The 19,648-nt window shown below is 36.0% G+C and overlaps 1 protein-coding gene across 2 annotated transcripts in view; it reads right to left on the bottom strand.

Annotated features, from left to right (window-relative positions):
- Nucleotides 1-17,742, bottom strand: part of STYX (serine/threonine/tyrosine interacting protein) — a 36,976-nt gene extending 19,234 nt beyond the window's left edge. For both annotated transcript variants that reach the window (XM_007192864.2, XM_057542916.1), the window contains exons 1-4: nucleotides 17,364-17,742; nucleotides 6,339-6,371; nucleotides 4,848-4,901; nucleotides 1,005-1,102 (exon numbers count right to left, since the gene is read on the bottom strand). In XM_007192864.2, coding sequence (XP_007192926.1) covers nucleotides 1,005-1,102; nucleotides 4,848-4,901; nucleotides 6,339-6,371; nucleotides 17,364-17,420 — 242 coding nt within the window. In that variant the 5' untranslated portion in view covers nucleotides 17,421-17,742. The remainder of the gene's footprint in view (nucleotides 1-1,004; nucleotides 1,103-4,847; nucleotides 4,902-6,338; nucleotides 6,372-17,363) is intronic.
- Between the last annotated feature and the right edge of the window lie 1,906 nt (nucleotides 17,743-19,648).

Genomic DNA, 19,648 nt, shown 5'->3' with positions numbered 1-19,648 from the left:
TGGCCTTTGTATCATGTGTAATATATGCTTTATTTTTTTAAATGAAGCTAAAACAAAGAACATTAAAAACCATCAGATGCTCAACCTCATCATTTTAAGATAAATGAGAAAGGCAAATTAAAACTACACAAGACACCTTTTTTACTCCAGGAGATTGGGAAAAATTGTTTTATAATTTTGTCTTAGAGAGATACCAAGGAAAGAGTCCCTCTCATTTACTTCACAGTGGGAATGTAAACTGATACAACTCACTGGAGGGCAATTTGTAACATCTATTAAAATTTAAATGCTTACGTTCTTTAATCCAGCAATTCCACCTCTACAAATTTATCCTACTGATATATTCACATATGAATTAAATGATATATACAGGGATACTCACTACATTAGCAAAAGTCTGGAAACAATCTAAATGTCCAACAAGAGGAGATCGGTTGAATAAATTTTAGTACAGTAATACAATGGATTACTGTGCAACTTAAAAAGAATAATGCGGGAGTTCCCTGGTAGCCTTGTGGTTAGGATTCTGGGCTTTCACTGGTCAGGGAACTGAGATCCTGCAAGCTGTGCAGTGTGGGGGGAAAAAAAAAAGAAGAATGCAGCTAAGAAATAATATGAAGCAATCTCCAAAATACGTAATTTTTAAAAAAGGCTAACTTGATCTGTAAGAATATGTTTATATATGTAACATACCTCTGGAAACATACTCAAAAACAACGGATACCTGCAGGGAGGAGAATTGAGTATCTAGGGGACAGAAACAGGGAAACCTACTTTTCAGTATACATGTTTTTGAACATTTAGAATTCCACATTCTGTGCATGAATTACTTTTTAAAAATATTTTAAAGGAAGTTTATTCTTTAAATGATGTACTGTATGACCCATCTTTATAAAACATATATATACAGGAGAAAAATCCAATATAATAAAATCAACTTGAAATAAAAACATTACATGTTTGCTACCCTTAACATTTTTATAAATTATAGCAACAATTCTTACCTAAATAATTGTTGAAAGTTGGGTTTAATAAAGTTTGCTTCAATATTTTGTCTTATACATATTATATGAGTTATTCCATGTTTCTGTAGTATAGGTAGCTATAAAAAAAAAGGGAGAGAAATAGTTTAAAATACAAAACATCATCTTATTGTAAAACAGATACTTGAAAATACACAGGACTCAACTTTAGAACTAATGTAGCCAACGTCTGAGCTTTAAGTACAGGGGATCAAAGCTAATTTCATAATAACATACCTGAAGTGATCAGCAAAATATTTCAATGATTCAAGGTTAATATACTACATGTCCTCAAAAGGCTAACAGGATTATTTTATATCTATAATTTTAGAGCTTGATATGACCTTAAAGATAATTTATTTGGGAAACAATACTACACCTTCATTATATACCTTATTGTACACTTTGACCTTTGTATCATGTACTTTATTACATTATTATACTTTATTACTTATTTATAATTTACATTTATATACTCTTTATTATTTATTTATAACACTATATAGTGGTTAAAGGCATGGGCTTTGGAGTCATGAGAGACCCCAAGCTCTAGATCCCAGCTCTGCTAATGACCTGAGCACTGTGGCTCAATTTTCTCACATGAAAATAAGGAAAACCCTACCTATTCACTGAGTGGTTGTGAGAATTATATAAGAAAATGTTTGGCATACTGCCTGGAACACACAGCAAGGGTTTTCAGTTAATGGCAGTTACATATATTGACTACAATTTTTATTTTTTAGAGAGGACTACTATGACATAAACAGTTGTTCAACATCACTGATTTCTAGACTACTCCCTGCCTCTCCCAGTACACTTTTTCTACTATAAGCCAGAATTAAGTTATACAATTCACAAAACCTAATTAACCTTTTAGGGTTTAAAAATTCTCCTAAAGTTAAAACTGGCAACTCCAAAGGATATTATATTCTGTGGTGCTTTTGGGCTCTACATTTAAAACAATTTAACATGACAACTCTAAGAACTATCAAATAAATTTTTATTTGCAAGTGACTATAGGTTTCAGTGAAATTTACAGGTGACGTTATTTTAATAGTTAGAACATAAATTCCATGAGAATAAGGACTTTGTTCACCGATTCATGCTAAGTATGTATAAAACAGTGCCTGGAACATAGAACTTGTTCAATAATTATATGTTCAAGAAATGAATGAACAAATCATGAAGAATCAGAATTAATAACCTTGAGTTTTCTATTTTCAGTTTATAATCCTATATATTTAATTCCCTTTCTGTAATAAACAGTCCAGAACAGCAATACTAATAATTCATGAAAGAAGTCAAAGAATAATTTCTATTTGTTATAGACTGAATGTTTGTGTCTCCCTAAAATTCCTATGTTGAAGCCCTAACCTTCAAGATAACAGTATTAGTTGGTGGGGCCTTTGGGAGGTAATTAGATATAGATGAGGCCATGAGGGTGGAGCACCCATGATGGAATTAGTGCCCTTATAAGAAAAGGAAGAGACATCAGAGCTTCGTCTCTCTGCCATGTGAGGATACATCAAGAAGGCAGCAAACCAAGAAGAGGGCCCTCACCAAAACCTAACCATGCTGGCACTCTCATCTCAAACCTCCCAGCCTCCAGAACTGTGAGAAATAAATGTCGGTTGTTGAAGCCATCCAGTCTATGGTATTTATTACAGCAGCCTAAGCTAAGAAAATGTGGTTTTTTAAATGTTAATTTTTGCAGCTAGGTTTCCTATGTCTGGCATAGATTAGAGTTCAATTATCTTTGTATTTCCTGAGTACATCCTGAGACAGGGGAAAGGAGGTAAGCATTTGGTAGGATTAACAATGAATCAATGGGGACTTCCCTGGTGGTCCAATGGTTAAGACTTCACCTTCCAATGCAGGGGGTACATGTTCGATCCCTGGTTGGGGAGCTAAGATCCCACATGCCTCGTGGCCAAAAAGCCAAAAAAACATAAAAAAAGAAGCAATACTGTAACAAATTCAATAAAAACTTAAAAAAAAAATGGTCCACATCAAAAAAAATCTTAAAAAAAACCCAATAAATCAGTGTTCCGTATTCACATTTACGGAAACTCCAAAGTAAATTCAATATTCATTCCTTTGTTTATGATTGATCTATGATATGTGAAGTTTTCATATCTACTCTACTAATGTGAGAAACTACAAGAAGACATATATAAAATTAGGGATAAAAACATGTTTTAACAAGCCTGGAAGGCACATTAGATTACTAAGTGAAAAACAAACCTTAAGATAGAACCCAAAAGTAATAGCACACAAAACAGTTTTTATTTTTCAACAGACTTTCATTTATACAAAGCAAATTATGACCTTATCTCACACCTACAAACAACAGAAAAATTTTAGAAAAAGAAATGGTTCACTACTTACAAAGAGCCTAAATATGTCTTTTATTAAAACTGTATTTGAATGTAATAAAGGATAGGCTAAACAAAGTGAGTTTATTAGAACAGGAGTTTATTCCCTAAGGTTTCTTTATCTCCGTTATTCTTTTGTTATTTTTTTGGATGATGAAATGAAAAGAAATATGGGCTGTACTATAATGACTCATGGTGGGAAATAATCAAATTGTGCCATAGAAGCTCTTCTTCAGTCTAATGAGACTATGGTGAAATTAGGGGGAAGAGATTTTGAGACGATAGATCTGTAAACAAACATTTATAAATTAATGTGAGAAAGAGTATAACAGGTATATTTATAAAGTGCAGTGAGAATACAAAAAGCAAATAGTCTAAAATCATCCTGAAGGCCAGTATTTGTGAATATTACATTATTTGGGCATAACTTTGTTTTCACAAAGTAAGTCACAGTTAATTCTATAGTTATCTACCATATTCTTTCCTTAGTATTTATTTACATAGATATTTTTTTATCCATGCCCCACCTTTCCAACTTAGCTGTAGGCCATCAAAATGACTAGGGTTACTCTTAGATAGTCCTCAACAGTCAAAAAGCCTTCCAATACCAAAAGGAATGACATTAACTTTAAAAAACTCCCAATCACCTAAAATTCGTAAATACAACAAATTATTTCATAAAAGCTTTAAATTCTACAGTTTTTATAAAACCTACTGCAGGTAAGTATCATACACAAGAACACTGACTTCTAAATAGGCAGGTTACTAGGGAAAACATTTGTGATATAATGTTTCACATTATAATTCAGAGAGAATTAGCACTGTCATAATTCATAGGGCTGAATCCTCTAGAAGTGACAATAACACTGTTACATATATTTGAATGAGATCTACCCTTTTAACTGTGTAACTGAAGAAATACATTTCAGGTTAACTATATAGGACATCTAGATATATAGTACAATACTTTACAACCTGGAACATCCATACCTCTAAAGTCTGGAAGAACAGAAGATTTGAGTCACTTCAATTAAAATACGTGGGTGCGTATGAGTGCATTCATACTCTCTTACCCTTTAACTAAAATGTTAAATAACCTTATTTTGGGATTTAATTGTATCTCATATTTTTCAGAAACTATGATTAGCAATTATAGATGTCTAACATCTTAGAGGGTAAATAAATTATTAAAGGTCAGTTTTTGGTAAGTCTTTTAAATACATGGATATCATGAGGAAAAAATACAAAAACTCATTTGTGATTTGTGGTTAAACATGAGAATCACTGGTCCAGTAAAATTTGGAAAGAAGTAGGTGCTCCAGAGTGACAACTACTGTTCATATGCAATATCGGTGCACCCTTCCTCAAATAAAACTCTTTCTACTAAAAAAATTTACTCCAAATAGTTGGTTAATAAGGTCTCTTGATGAATCTAATCTAAAGTTCTTACCTTGCTTTTCATGGCAGAAGAATATGGGCCTAAAAATAATCCAGGCAAAATTTCCTAGGAAAAAAAATTGAGCTATTTACCATCAGCAATTTAAATCTATACAAAATATGTACCATATAAGTGGATTAGCTGAGTGTTTTCATAGTTGTTATAATAATTTGCTAAAAAGCCTGTTATTTAGGGAGTATTTTCTAGCCACACTGAGCAAATGATTGGGAAGAGAAATGCAGATGTGCTTTATATAATCAAATGACACATTTAAAGTTTAAATGTAGTTCTGAAAAGTCAGGTATTTGAACTTCCATAGTGCTTTTTATAAGCAGTTTGAGTAGAATTACTATATTGTATTGTTGTCTTTTAGATTACTAAAACACCCCTAATTTTACTTCTATTCTCTGCTATAGTTTAGAAATAAAATAGGTATAAAGAAAATCATCCCTTTGGAATTACACAAAACCTTATTCAGTCAAACCAAAAGTAATACAAGATAAAACAAGATTACAACTTTTACCTATGTAAAGTATTATTGCAAAGCTTAAAAAAAAAAGACTATTGACTATTGACAGAGTCTCAGCAATTTAAATAAATAACTTCTGAATGGTGAATTAAAATTTATTCTATGTGAATTCAATATAGAAAGCTTTCAATGTGAATTCTATGTGAATTCAATATAGAAAGTTTTTAGTATATAGAGTATATATCATACTCTATATACTAATATAATTTTGTAGTTCGGTTCTATGGGACATCAGAATTATTTGTGTATAGGTGTGATTTCTTCTAATAGCTTCTTGTGGGCAGAAACTAAATTTTACTCATATTTGCATTCCCCATAGCAGCAAGTAAAATGCCCCACGGGTAATCACATATTTTTAAAAAGTGAATTTTCACAAAGAGAGAAAGGGAACAGATTTTTAGAAGTCAAGAGATTCCTGAGAAGGGGAGACATTGCTTGATCTTGGGAGTAGCAAAGTTGAAATGCAACACAAAAAAAGTACTGCTATGTGGGTTAGCTATCACTAATTCATTCATTCCATACTGTGAGTATTCAACTCAATCTTCTGGAGAACTTCACTATGAAAGTTGACTGGGAATCAGACACAAAGATGAGCAATTAGTCAAAAGGGTGATGTGCTTTACAGTCAACTCTCCTGAGTTTATCTAAGCTAGACAAACACAGAAAGTAAACTGCTTTCAGAAATAATACAAATATCGTACCCAATTTTTCAGATGAAGAAAAACAAAGTGACTCATTAAGCACAAACATGTATTACTATGCCCATGGTTCTAATCTAAGAAAGAAATTTCATCTCCCATCTTTTTAAGAGCCACGATTAACTTTAAATATGTTAATATTTAAAATACTCAATGATGAACCTACAGATCATGAGTCAACAGGACTCAAATCCTTTGTGAAATTAGGTTAAATTATTCAACAATGATAGTAACAGTAATACAGGCTGGCTGGAATAAATGAGAAGGTTGTCATACCTGCATCTCTCGTCTCATAGGGTAGGTCCACTCCTTAAAAATGGAAGGAAAACATAAGAAAAGTAAATAACATTATGAAAAATGTCACCCAATTAAAAGTTAAAGATGTAATATACAAGTGTATGGATTTTTAAAAAATACATTATACTTATAGAATATTCTATAAAAATAGCAGATTCAACTGGCTTCACAAACACCTGAAAATTTAAGTGACAAGAAAACAACGATTAAGGTAATTCTTTAAATAATTGGGCTTCCAAAATTATGATTATGTTACTTTATAATGGATGGAATAGTTCAATAATAATAAGGATAGGTATTCCAGAAGTTTCTCTCAAAAATGATCCTCTAAATCAGAGATGTCAAATAGACTTTTTGTCATTCGTGCCAACTCTAACCAACTGGCAGTAGATAGCTAAAACCCTATGTGGAGAAAGACTCAAGGAAGGAAAGAGTGCTGTGGTCATTGAGCAATATCTGCAATGATGAAAGAACAGAATGTGATAGGTATTTATTTGTCATTCCTGATCTAAACTGCCAGATGCTCATCAAACAGCCTTTCCCATATCTCACTTGGGCTTAAGATTCTGTCTAGTTCAAGTTCCTTTACAGATACACTTCACCGAAGTACAGAGTTCATTCTTGGAATGCAGACCAAGATAAAGAAGTTGGAAAATAATGCAAAATGCCAATGCAAAATGGCAAAAGACAGAAAATATTTTAAAAGAAAAAGAAAAAAGCTATTACAGTGAATTGAAATGAAGAATCAAATATAGGACAGATAGTCCTCATTTGTAAATGGACTACATTCCAAAAGTTTCTAGTTTGGTTGCTTAAAACTCAGAATTATAAATAGTAATTAGGTTTCTAAAGTTAAAACTGCAAAAAGTTAAAAAAAAAAACACCTTTTTATTTTGAAATAATTTTAGAATTACAGAAAAGTTGAAAAAAATAGTACAAGGAATTCCCTTTACCCTCCATCCAGATTCCCCAAGTCAGAAAAGTATTTTTAACATATAAGGTAGAAATGTTATATCTCTGTAATGGAAAGAGAGAATAGTACTCCTACAAAGACAGTCAGCATTTTTTTTAAAATAGAGAAACAAAATACATTTTTCGTTTTTAATCTTGAAAATTGGTCTCAGCAATGTAGTAGAAGCGGACTATAAACCCTGAGAAACCATCTATGAAATGACTGTTAAAATATATTTTTAAAAGTATCTTTAAATGCACAGCTGAACTAAGAAGTGAGGGAAATCCCCAGAGAGACACACACTCATGAACACAAGAAAGCACAAACACAGCAAGGGTAGTAAGCACTGAAACAGAGCATACTGAGAAGATCTGCTAGTCTTTTCATGGCCTTATATTTCTTTCTGTTCTTTTAAAATGTAGGTATAAGAGAACTTATAATGAGGTGTTAAAATGCCCAAATCTGAACGTAGAGCTCAATCAATTTTTACAAACATACATACCCATATGATCACCACTCAGACGAAGATTTCCACCATCCCAGAAAGTTCCTTCATTCTTCTTTTCAGTCAATATCTCCTGTTTTCAGAGGTGACCACTAACTTCCATCACTACAGATTTTAGTTTTGTCTGTTCTGGAACTTCATGTAAATGGAATCATACAGCAGTACTATTTTATGTCTGGTTTATCTCACTCAGCCTAATGTCCATGAGATTCATCCATGTTGTTGTGTATGTCAGTAGTTTGTTCCTTTTCACTGCTGTGCAGTATACTAGTGTATAAATATTCCACAATTTACTCACTCTCCTGTTGGTGGGGATTTAAGTAGCTTCCAGGTTTTGGCAATTATGAATAAAGGTGCAATGAAAACTCTTTTATATGCTCTTTGGTGGACATACGCATTTATTGCTCTTGGATATATAAGTGGCAATGGAATGACTAAATCACAGAGTAGGCCTATATTTGGCTTTACTAGACACTGTCAAAAGTTTTAGAAGAGCAATTTACACTCTCACCAGGAATGTATGGCAGTTCTAGTTGTTCCACATCCTCATGATGGCCTTAATTTTAAATGGCACGGCACATGAGACAAAGCCTAGGACCTGCTCAAAGTCAGATCATGACCAAAAAGCTGGGACCCCCAAAGGGCAACACCCTCAGTGAAAGATAAAGTGGAGGGAGTGGGGCCTCACTTCATCCCCATAAAAATGAGTACTCTTGCCTTTCCTAGCTTTGGTTCTGAGTAGGTGGTGGTGGTGGTAGTAGTGGGGTGGGGTGGGGTCTTCCTAACCAATCTGGTCTTCACTCTGGTTTGGCATTAGAATGCAATTATCTTTGTGAGGCCAAGTGAAAATTTAATGTCAAGTGGTCCTGGGTAAATAGTGTCCATGGGTTCCTGGGAGAAGCAAATGCATTTTCTCTCTGGAGGAACATACCCTAAACCTAGATCAGAAATAATTCAAACAGATAGGTTCCAATGAACTCGCAATATAAAATTCATTAAAAAAAAAAAAGATGAAACGAATCACCATGAAAAGCGATACAACTGAATCACAGCCACAAAGACGGCAGATATTAATTACAACAATGAAAAATACAACACATTTAATATATTTAAAGAAATAAGAGTACCATAAGTATGACCAAAAATTAAGAAACTAATTTTTAAGGGAGCCAAAAGGAATATGTAGAACTGAAAAAGTATAACTGAAATGAAAAGTCAACAGATAGGCTAAACAGAAGGACATAGAGAGAGAATCTGTGAACTGGAAAACAGAACTAATGAAATGACCTAAATTCAGAGATGGAAAATATGAGCAGTTAATAGACATATAAGATAGAATTAAATGGTCTAACATCCATAGAATCTAAGTTCCAGAAGGAGGGGTGAGAAAATAAAGGAGAGATATTACACCAGATATTAATGAGAATTTTCCGAAAGTAGTTAAAGATACCTCAGAAATAGGCGGCCCAGTAAATCCCAAGCAGGATAAAGGAAAGAAATGCACAGGTAAACAGTGAAACAGCAGCACAGCAAACACAGAAAGGAGAATTTGTTTTTCCAGACTAAAAGCAAATAGAAGACTGGAAAAGAATAGAGGCCAAAAGACCTACATATATGCAGTCAATTACTTTTCCTGAAAGACACCAAGGCAATTCAATGCAGAAAGAAAAGTCTTTCAACAAGTGGTGCTGGAACAACTGGATAAATGTCTGGAAAATAAAACGAATCTTGATCCTGACCACACGTGTGTGTGCGCATGCACATGCATGCGAGCACACACACACACAAACATCTCATCTGTCTTCATTGCTGTATCTATTTCCAGCACTTGATGACAGTACCTGGCACATAGTAGGCACTCAATAAATAATTGTTGAATGAACGAAAAAAAGTGTGTGTGTGTGTATAAACATAAGTGCAAAAATGATATAACTTCTAGAAGAAAACATAGGAGAATATCTTTGCAACCTTGGGAAAAGGAAAGATGTCTTAAAGAGGGCACAAAAGGTACTAAGCACAAAGGGAAAAAACAATTTAGTAAATTCGATTTCATGAAAATTAAAAACTTCTGCTCAAGGAAATACACTGCTAAGAAAATGAAAGATCAAGCCACAGACTGAAAGAAAACATTTGTAATACATATATCCAACAAAAGACTTGTATCCAAAATACAAAAATACACACCAACAATAAAGTGAAAACATAATTTTTAAAATGGGCAAAGAAGTAGACAGACATCTCATTATGGAAGATATCTAAATGGCCAATATCACATGAAAATATGCTCAACATTAGGGAAATTCAAATTATATTAAAACAACAAATTCAAATTCAAAGCATAGGATACCATTACATATCCACGATTGACTAAAGTTAAAAAGTGACAACACCAAATGTTAGTAATGACGTGGAGCAACTGGGACTTTCAAATACTGCTGAGTATAAAATGAAATGCTAATAATACACTTACCCGATTAATCCAGCAATTCCACTACTAAGATTTACCAAAGAGAAATGAAAACATACGTCCACAAAAAGACTTGTACAAAAATATTCAAAGTAGCTTTATTCATCATAACCCCAAATAACCCAAATGTCTATCCATGGTATACTCATACAATGAAACAGTACTCAGCAATGAAAAAGAATCAACTACCCATAAACACAATATAGATGAATTTCACAGGTATTATGTTCAGTGAAAGAAGCCATAAACAAAACAGTCCATTTTGCATGATTCAATTTATATGAAGTTCAAGAACAGACAAAACTAAACTATGGTTACAGAAATCATCATATTCGTTGCCTAATGTGGGGTGGGGTAGGGGTTGCCTGGAAATGGATATGAGGTAACTTTCTATGTTGGGAGAAATGGTCTACATCTTGATACAAGCAGTAGATACACTGGTGTATATATTTAACAAAACTCACTGAATTGTACATTTAATATCTGTGCATTACACTCTATGTAAATTTTATCTCTATTAAAAAAAGAGAGCATCCAGACAAAAAAGATAGATTACATATAAAGGAAAGACAATATGACTGACCCTGACTTCTCAACTACAAGAATGGAAAGGCAGAAGACAGAGGAACAATACAAAGTGGTGAAATAAATAATTGTTAGTTTAGAATATATATTGAGAAAATCGTCTTTCAAGAACAAGAGTGAAATAAAAGACAATTCCATACAAACAAACAAACAAAAGAGAATTTATTACCAGCAGACTCTTATTAAAGGAACTTCTAAAAGATGTTTTTTTGAAGAAAAGGTACTACTGTCTCTATTTTACATTTCTATTTTAGGTACAGAGAGCCTACATAACCTGACTTCAAGTTCACGTAGTCTGACTCTAGAGTCCATTCTCTTAATCGCTACACTATACAGCCTCTCAATGTAAGAATGAACTATAAGGCAAACATATAGTTATATTTAAACAAATACTGACTACATAAAATAATAATAATGATTAGTTTATAGCGATTAATAGAATAGAAAAAAGTATGTAATTTACAAGCCAGTAGAGGGGGAAATGTAATCAAACTGTACAGACTGAATGTTTACCTGCTTTGTTAACTTACCAATATGTTACAACTTTTTTTTTTTTTTTTTTTATAGCTACTTTATTTTATTTATTTCTTTATTTTTGGCTGTGTTGGGTCTTCGGTTCGTGCGAGGGCTTTCTCTAGTTGCGGCAAGTGGGGGCCACTCTTCATCGCGGTGCGCGGGCCTTTCACTATCGCGGCCCCTCCCGTTGCGGGGCACAGGCTCCAGACGCGCAGGCTCAGTAGTTGTGGCTCACGGGCCCAGCTGCTCCGTGGCATGTGGGATCTTCCCAGACCAGGGCTCGAACCCGTGTCCCCTGCATTAGCAGGCAGATTCTCAACCACTGCGCCACCAGGGAAGCCCACCCCAACTTTTTTATATTGAAAAACTGTTAAAGAAGTTAGGTCAAATATTCTTGTCATTTTAGTCACAGAACCGCTAACCATTGAACACAGTGCCTGCCAGAGAATAAGCACTGAGGAGATCCACGGTACTAGATTCTATGGATCTTATTTCTTTCTCTTTTCTTTTCTTTTTCTTTTTTTTTTTTTTTTTTAAAAGATTCTCTAGTAGTCTAACAGTCAGCCTTATCTTCCGGAAAAAACTGGTCAGAGCTGTGAGAAAGAAGAAAGCGATTAAAGAAATGTGTACTTTTGCGTTTACCTAAAATGAAATCTCTACATTATGTGTGATGAAAGAAGAAAAACAGAGGAACATATATAGGGAAATGGTGTACATATATTCCAGGGAATACTACGCAATATGCCAGATGGCACTTAAAGCCACAGGATAAACATGTGCTTCTTTCTGGTGTATTAATTTTATCAGAAGTTTTGTTTTTTGTTTTTTTGTTTTCCTGGAGAAAAAAAGTATTTTCACTGACCACTAATTTAAAACATTAAAACAAACATGAGCATATAGAATAGAATGCAAAATTTACACGAATTTTTAAGTGAAACAGGCTTCAAATAAATTTTGAGCTTCTCATAAGGTTGTATTCAATAGAACATGTATGCTGTATTTATAGAAGAAATATTACAGGAGTAAAAAGCAAGCTGTATAGAAGAGAATGAAAAATTACTCCTATTCACAGGACAGACAAGCATGCAGCCTACTTTAGTTAGCATGACTTGCTGTAATAGGCAATACTCCTGATCTCAGGAGTTTACCCTCTTTGTTTATCTAGCTCTGATTACTACCTACAGAACAAATCTTAAACCTGCCTTGTCTACCAATTCTGCCTTTAATGTACTACATCAAGATTTTGAAAGTCATTCATGCTTACAGTCGTGCTCTACCAGACACATATCTGTCTGAACATGTCTCTAATAACCAAGTCTTGGGTGTATCACACTCAATCTCAACCTGCCCACAGTTCCTAAAATCCATCAATTTAGAGATGGGAGTATTAATGGGTCAGACTCCCATTATAACTGCCAATGATCTATTCTGAATTACTATCGTAGATAACTAGTAGAATCAACTTCCCAAGCTTCAATGATTAGCAAAGCAGTCCAACTATATTTCTCAAACCAAAGCAAGCCTGCTAAGCTAAAATATCCTTAATTGTGAAATACACCATGCTTCTGACAGAAATTCACAAGTGAAAATCCTTCAATCATCAATATGAGATAGAAGGTACCACATACTAAAACACCTTTCAGGCTCTCTTCTTCCTTCTCAAGAAAATGCAGTTACACGATCTATAAAATCACACTTAGGGGACAGGAAAAAATGCTATAAAAATGTTCAAAGACCAATAAACAAATAAATAAATTCACCAAAGGACACAGGCTGTAACCTATAAAAACTTAATTCTTATCATCAGATGGATTAGGGTAGTTGAAACATGTAACTTTTAGAAATACCAAGAGGATTTTTTTTTTTTATACAGGTTGGGGGAGTTCAGGAAAACACAAAACAAAACATCAGAATACTATACCTGAGCTGGTACACTTCACAAAACAGAAAAAGTAGTATTACAGTTTCTCTCCTCCAAAAAAAACAGTCCTCTTCAGAATAAGCTCTTTCCTTTAGTTCCCATGCCTAACTCAAGCTTTACTTAAACCAAAGGACCAAAAGAGATTTTTACTCAAAAATGAGAGGGTTGGGGGGATATGGAGAAACAGAGGGGCATTTAAGTAAGATGCTTCTAAATCAGTTATTCCTAAACCTGGCTGCCATTAGAATTATCTAGCTCCATCTTAAACCAGTTAAATCAGAATAGGGGCCCAGGCATGGTTATTTTAAAAGTTCCTTGGGTGATTGTACTCTACAGTCAGGTTAAAAAAGCACCATTCTAAACTTAAAGGAGCTAGGAGAGGGATCCTCAGTCAGACACATTAAGCAACTCCTATTTTTGATTCTGTACTAAGAGAATCAAAAGAGAAAAGAAAATGGAAAGGCTAACATTTAAGTTGCCAAACTGCAGCTGAAAAAAATATGTCACTTTCTATCTGAAAGGAAGATAAAACATTAATTCTCGAATTATAAAAGCAACAGCCCTACCTATGTAACTAATTTGTTTAAAAATTGTTACTGTACGCTGCTTTTTTTCTTCACATGTAAAAAAAACTACTGTAATCTTGCCACAAGTAAGACTCTACTATTAAAACTAATCAAGATTCTTTCATTAAGTCAAAAAACATTCATCAAGCTTATGATATATATCAGACACTGTTAAATGAAAGAAACAGTGGCAAATAAGACAGAAATTTATTGGTGACCAAGCCTCCTTATGAAACTTTTAGGCTATAGTGGAAAATAGACATTGATCAAAATTATAAGTATGATAACTGTTACAAAGTTAGGTATAAAAGTAAAAGTAGCAAGTGCTACAGAGGTTTTTAAACCTGGGGGATTGAACTAGTCTGGAGAATAAGAGAGGGGACAGGAGGAAATGGCAAAATCAGGGAAAGTTTCTCTGAAGAAATGATGCCTCAAGTGAGATCTAACCCAAGAGCAAACAGTTAATGAGGAGAGGGCAAGGGGAATGCTGGCAGTTATGGTAGGGGAAAATAGTAACGTAAAGGTCCTGAGATAGGGGGAAAACATTGAAGCATTCCAGAAACTGAGAGAAGATGACTATGGATAGGGCACACGGAGAATGGAGCAAGGGGAAGAGTAGCTCATAATGAGATTAGAGAGGCAGGTGATGCCAGTTCACACAGGACCGTGCTGATGACGTTAAGGGTTTGAACTTCATCCTCAAAACAATGGTTCTGAAAAACCTAGGGGCAGGACAGGAATAAAGATGCAGACGTAGAGAATGGACTTGAGGACACGGGGAGGGGGAAGGGTAAGCTGGGACGAAGTGAGAGAGTGGCATGGACATATATACACTACCAAATGTAAAACAGATAGCTAGTGGGAAGCAGCCGCATAGCACAGGGAGATCAGCTGGTGGTTTGTGACCATCTAGAGGGGTGGGATAGGGAGGGTGGGAGGGAGACGCAAGAGGGAGGAGATATGCGGATATATGTATATGTATAGCTGATTCACTTTGTTATAAAGCAGAAACACACCACTGTAAAGCAATTATACTCCAATAAAGATGTTTAAAAAAAAAACAATGGGAAATCACAGCAGTTTTAAAGGAATGATGATCTTTTTGCAAACCCATCTAAACACAGCTAAATTTCTACTAACAACTATCCTGTAAAGAGCGCTCTAACCAGTATTTCACGAAACTTAGAAGTAATATTTTTATAGAAGTGACAGGATCATCAAGCTACCATAGCCTGATCACAACAATCATTAAGAGCCTTCACTGAAATCTCTGTACTTGAATTTTTTTTTTACTTAAGCAAGATTTGGATTGTGATTGGTACTGCTTCCTATGTGGAAGGAACTATGCTGGCTGGTCACCATAACCATGTAAAACTGTTTGCCACTTTATGTATCTCACTGGAAATTAGAAAATTACATTCTGTTTTATTAGTCAGTTTATCATGAGTAACTATATGCCCTATTTAATGGTTATTTACAGTTTTGTCTGTCCAGAACGCATCCTCCATCTTTCGTGAAATGCTCCTACGGTTTTGGTGGGAGGGCTACTAATGAAAGCTTCACTCCCGTAGGTCAGATGCTAGGAAGTGAGCATCTGACCTAGACTGGACCCCTCACTGTATTCACCCCTTCCTGGCTCTCTTGACTGATCCAAAGGATGGGCATATGACCTAAATTGGGCCAATCTTCTAGATTTTAAACACTGAAGCTTAGAGAAAGGCACTTTTGTTCCTCAATGTGTATGCTGTAAGCATATGACCCTTGAGCAACTGATGGCCAAACTCCATACCTGTGCAGAAGCCCAAGAAAAAGAACAGACCTTGACAGAAAGTAGAGACAAGGACTAATGAAAGGCAGGGGCAGCTCTGATGCATTATAATACCACCTAGTCAAGTCCCTGAGACCAGCTGCACTCCAAACTTTCTGGATTTAGTTACTTCTTTTCTTTTTTGCTTAAGCTCCTCTGGTTTTTGTCACTTGTAACCGAGAGATAACAAACATCCAGTGCTATGAAATAAGGAATGAACTGGCTTTCAGTAGATAATATCATTATGTACTAGGTTTAAGCATTACTTCTGTCCGACACAGGAAAGAAGCTATATTCCTCCTAAGATTTTATAATCTTTGCAAAGATAAGATACATTATTTACACAATAAAAGATTAAATACAAAGTCTGTAAACATTTTAAACTAGAACTATTAAGATTAGAACAGGGAAGAATTGAGGTGCAGTAAAAAGGACAATGAATTAAGAATGAGGAGACCAAGGTCCTCACTTGTGTCTTGCGCTAGGCATATCATTTATTCTTAGTAAGCTACAATTTCTTCACCTGAGAAGTGGGAATGCTCTACATTATTTCTTAGGTTACTGCCAGTGATGAAATTTCTGAATCATTTTGAGGATATAAAAGCATACTCTTCATTCACATGATTCCATATAAAACAAAGAAAAATGTGTAAATTCATTTTTAACCTAACCTAAATTCTACTTCTTTTCCTATTTAAGAGTCTACTCTTAAAACATGAAATTCTCAAGGATTATTATCACAAGCAAAAGATCCGCCCCCGATAAAAAACGTGAACCACAAATGAAGACACTCAATAGAATGAATATTTGGTATAAATTGAATGATCTCTTAAAAAGAGATTTTAGATTTCTTTCTTTCTCGATCCTACTAAAGCATATCTGAATATCATTGTCCTGTTATAACTGAGTCTTCAGAAAAATTCTAATTTAGTATTCTGCAATACCATAAAGTATTCTAAACTAGGAATAGATGGGAAAAAACTCAGTACAAACGTTAGGGAAGGAAGAAGTAAGGTGGGGTAAAAAGAACCCCAAATTAGAAATCAGGAGAACAAGTTATAAAGAATTTTATTCCCCATATTAACTTCCCTCCAAAGGGCAAGGTTTTGGATTGAAGTTCTCAGATTCGAACGAGCTAGCTTTGTGACATTTACTCTGCTGGTCACGGCTTGCCTCAAAAACACCAAAAACCAAACCAAAACAAAACAAACCAACTACTTCGGGAAACTTTTTGAAGGCACACTTAGCGAGTTCAGGGCCCACGACTATTCCACACGTGGGGCCGTGTGTCCCACAAGTGAATCGACGACACCAAAGATTACCCCTCAAAAGGAGATTAAAAACATTACCCTCGCATTGCTTTGGCAAAAAAAGGGGAACCTTACTCCAAGTAAGGCCTCGACGCCGAACCTGGGGGGAAAGGGCTGCTTTTGCTCATCTCATTGAATTCAGCTGACCAGACCCGGCTCCGGCGCCGGAGACTCAGGGGGGTAAGAGGAACTCAGTGACTGGGGTCTGGGCTGACGGCCCCGGAGGGCGAGGCTCCGCCCCTGGGTCCCGGGACGCCCTCAAGAGGCAACAGGACTCCGGGGAGCCGGAGGCTTCGACGGTTGGGGCCTGGGGTCGCCCCTCGGCCGAGGAGCCACAAGGGGAGGCCTGTTAGTGGCAGTCACCGACAGACTCACCTCGGCGTCTTCTTTGCACTGTGGGAGCGAGGGGAACTCCAGCTTCACGTCCTCCATGGTCCCGGCCCGCGGGCTTGTGGGTGGGGTGGGGTGGGAGTGGGAGTTACCCGCCGGCCCGACACTCGGGCTGGCAGTGGCGGTGAAAGGAAGGAGGGAGGGTAGACCGGAGGACTGACGGGGAGGCAGCGGGCTTACAACTAACACACGCAGACTAAAGGGTCCCAGCGACTCCGGCGGCGGCGGTGGCGGCGACGACAGCCGGAAAGAGGAGGGCTGTGCGGCTCGTGCCCGGCCGCCATGCTGCTGCCGTCTCCCTCCCCCGCCGAGTCTCCGCGCCCCTAAGGCCGCCCAGGCTCCCGCACCAACACGAGCCCTACTACCGTCTCCCCTTTCTACCCCGCCCTCCCCGCGCCGCCCCAGCCAATCCCAGCCCACGCTCGCCTTCGGCCCGCCCCCCCGCGGCCGCCAGGTGTCAGAGCGCCACCGCCCCACCCCTTCGCGAGAGCGCAGACGCGGGGGGGCGGGGCCCCGGAGGCGCAGCGACGGGAGCTTACCGGGGGTGGAGGAGGTGAGACTGCGGTAGGAGGGAAAGCACGAAGGACGGTCCTGGGAAAGGGAGTGAGATAATCCGACTCAGCTCTGCCCTTTCCGGATTGGACGCAAATCCCTTCTTTGGTGTAAGAACGGGGAAGACATCCTAGCCACCATAAACTGGCATACGAAAGGAAACTATAGTTTTCTCCCCTCTCAGAATCCTGCCCAATATGGTGAGGGTATAACCCAGAGTAATGAAGAGTTCACCTGAAAATTACGTTATGCCACAGAGAGAATGAAACACCAGCACTTTTAAGCAAATCGAAACGGTGTACTTTTAAGAATACTTGGGAATATGACAACTAGAAAATATCAAGAAAAAATGGCAAATAGAAAAAATCCTAAGAAATAGAAACAATTGATAGCCCACTAATTTGTACATAATACCGAAGAAAGGTCTCTTCCTTTAATTCTAAGCTTATTAACACTTCAACGTATTATTAAACTATATGGCTTTCAATATCTTTTTAAAAGGAGTTTGAGTCAGTAAATACTATATTGTTAATAAAGTTCAGGTATATACTACTTTCTCTGGGCTTAGGGAGATAATGTTATCTTTTTTGTTTTTAAACAGATGAGGAAAATCAAGCTTAGAAGTGGAAGAACCCACACATAAACTTTCAAGATTTGTACACCAAACTGATTCCTTAAAAAAAACACCACCACCACCACCAAAGTAAAAAAGCGAGATAGTCATTCATTAACTGAATTGCAGATTACATTGGATAAAGTAAAAAGGACCACATGGATATCTGACCTAGACCTGACATACTATTACTTTTTATAGTCATATTTATGAAATACACTACTAAACATATATAGAAATAGAACTGTTCAATAATTTGAGTATTAATTAGATGGCTAGTTTGAGGGCTCCATTTTCTCTACCACTATGTAAACTGTTCTCTCCCTTTTAGTTATAAAAAGGCACACATTACTCTGCTAGCAAGTTTTTAATTTGAAGAATGATTATATTATTACCTGAGTCATATATCATTCATTCTTCAGTGTTTATGAAACTGAAGACAGTTTCTTTTTCTTAACAGCACCTTTAATAATAACATAATCTTAATTGATGCCCAATGATGATTTCCTATTGTAATTTGTTAAAGCTTTAATTACCACATAATATGAGAAAGAATTGTGTATAGGTAACGGAACTTTTGTTTTGAACATTTCTGACATCAACATCCCCTACATCAGACCCTTAGCCTGGTATCCATAGATAACTAGTGTCCATGGGTGAGCTTGGGAAATAATAAATCTCCTAAGTTTTAATATATGCAAAATTGTGTGTATGTATGTGTGAATCTTTCTGAGAAGAGTGTACAAACCTCCTCAAAAGGGAACTATCATCTCACATAAATCAAGAAAACCAAGTCACATTTAAATAGCAAATGTTACTTTTAATCATAATCTAAAAAATGGTTATGGATGTGCATGTACTATTTCAATTAACTATCACACAGCTTAATCATAGTAGGTGGAGAATAAATAAAGGCTTTCTGGAAGGAGGAATATATATAGACACACATCTATGTTACATATAACAAGATGCTCTCATGAACACTGAGTATAGGTACTGTTTTAAAATAAAATTCAAAAGTCTACGATCTAAACCCAACTTCATCTTGGTTATTAAATAGTTTAGACCATAGTAAATGTAGTCTCATAAAAGACAAGACTATATG

Source organism: Balaenoptera acutorostrata, chromosome 3 (assembly GCF_949987535.1).
Source record: "Balaenoptera acutorostrata chromosome 3, mBalAcu1.1, whole genome shotgun sequence".
Lineage (NCBI taxonomy): Eukaryota > Metazoa > Chordata > Mammalia > Artiodactyla > Balaenopteridae > Balaenoptera > Balaenoptera acutorostrata.
Note: the sequence above shows the minus strand (reverse complement) of the source record. Positions and strands in the feature narration are given on the sequence as shown.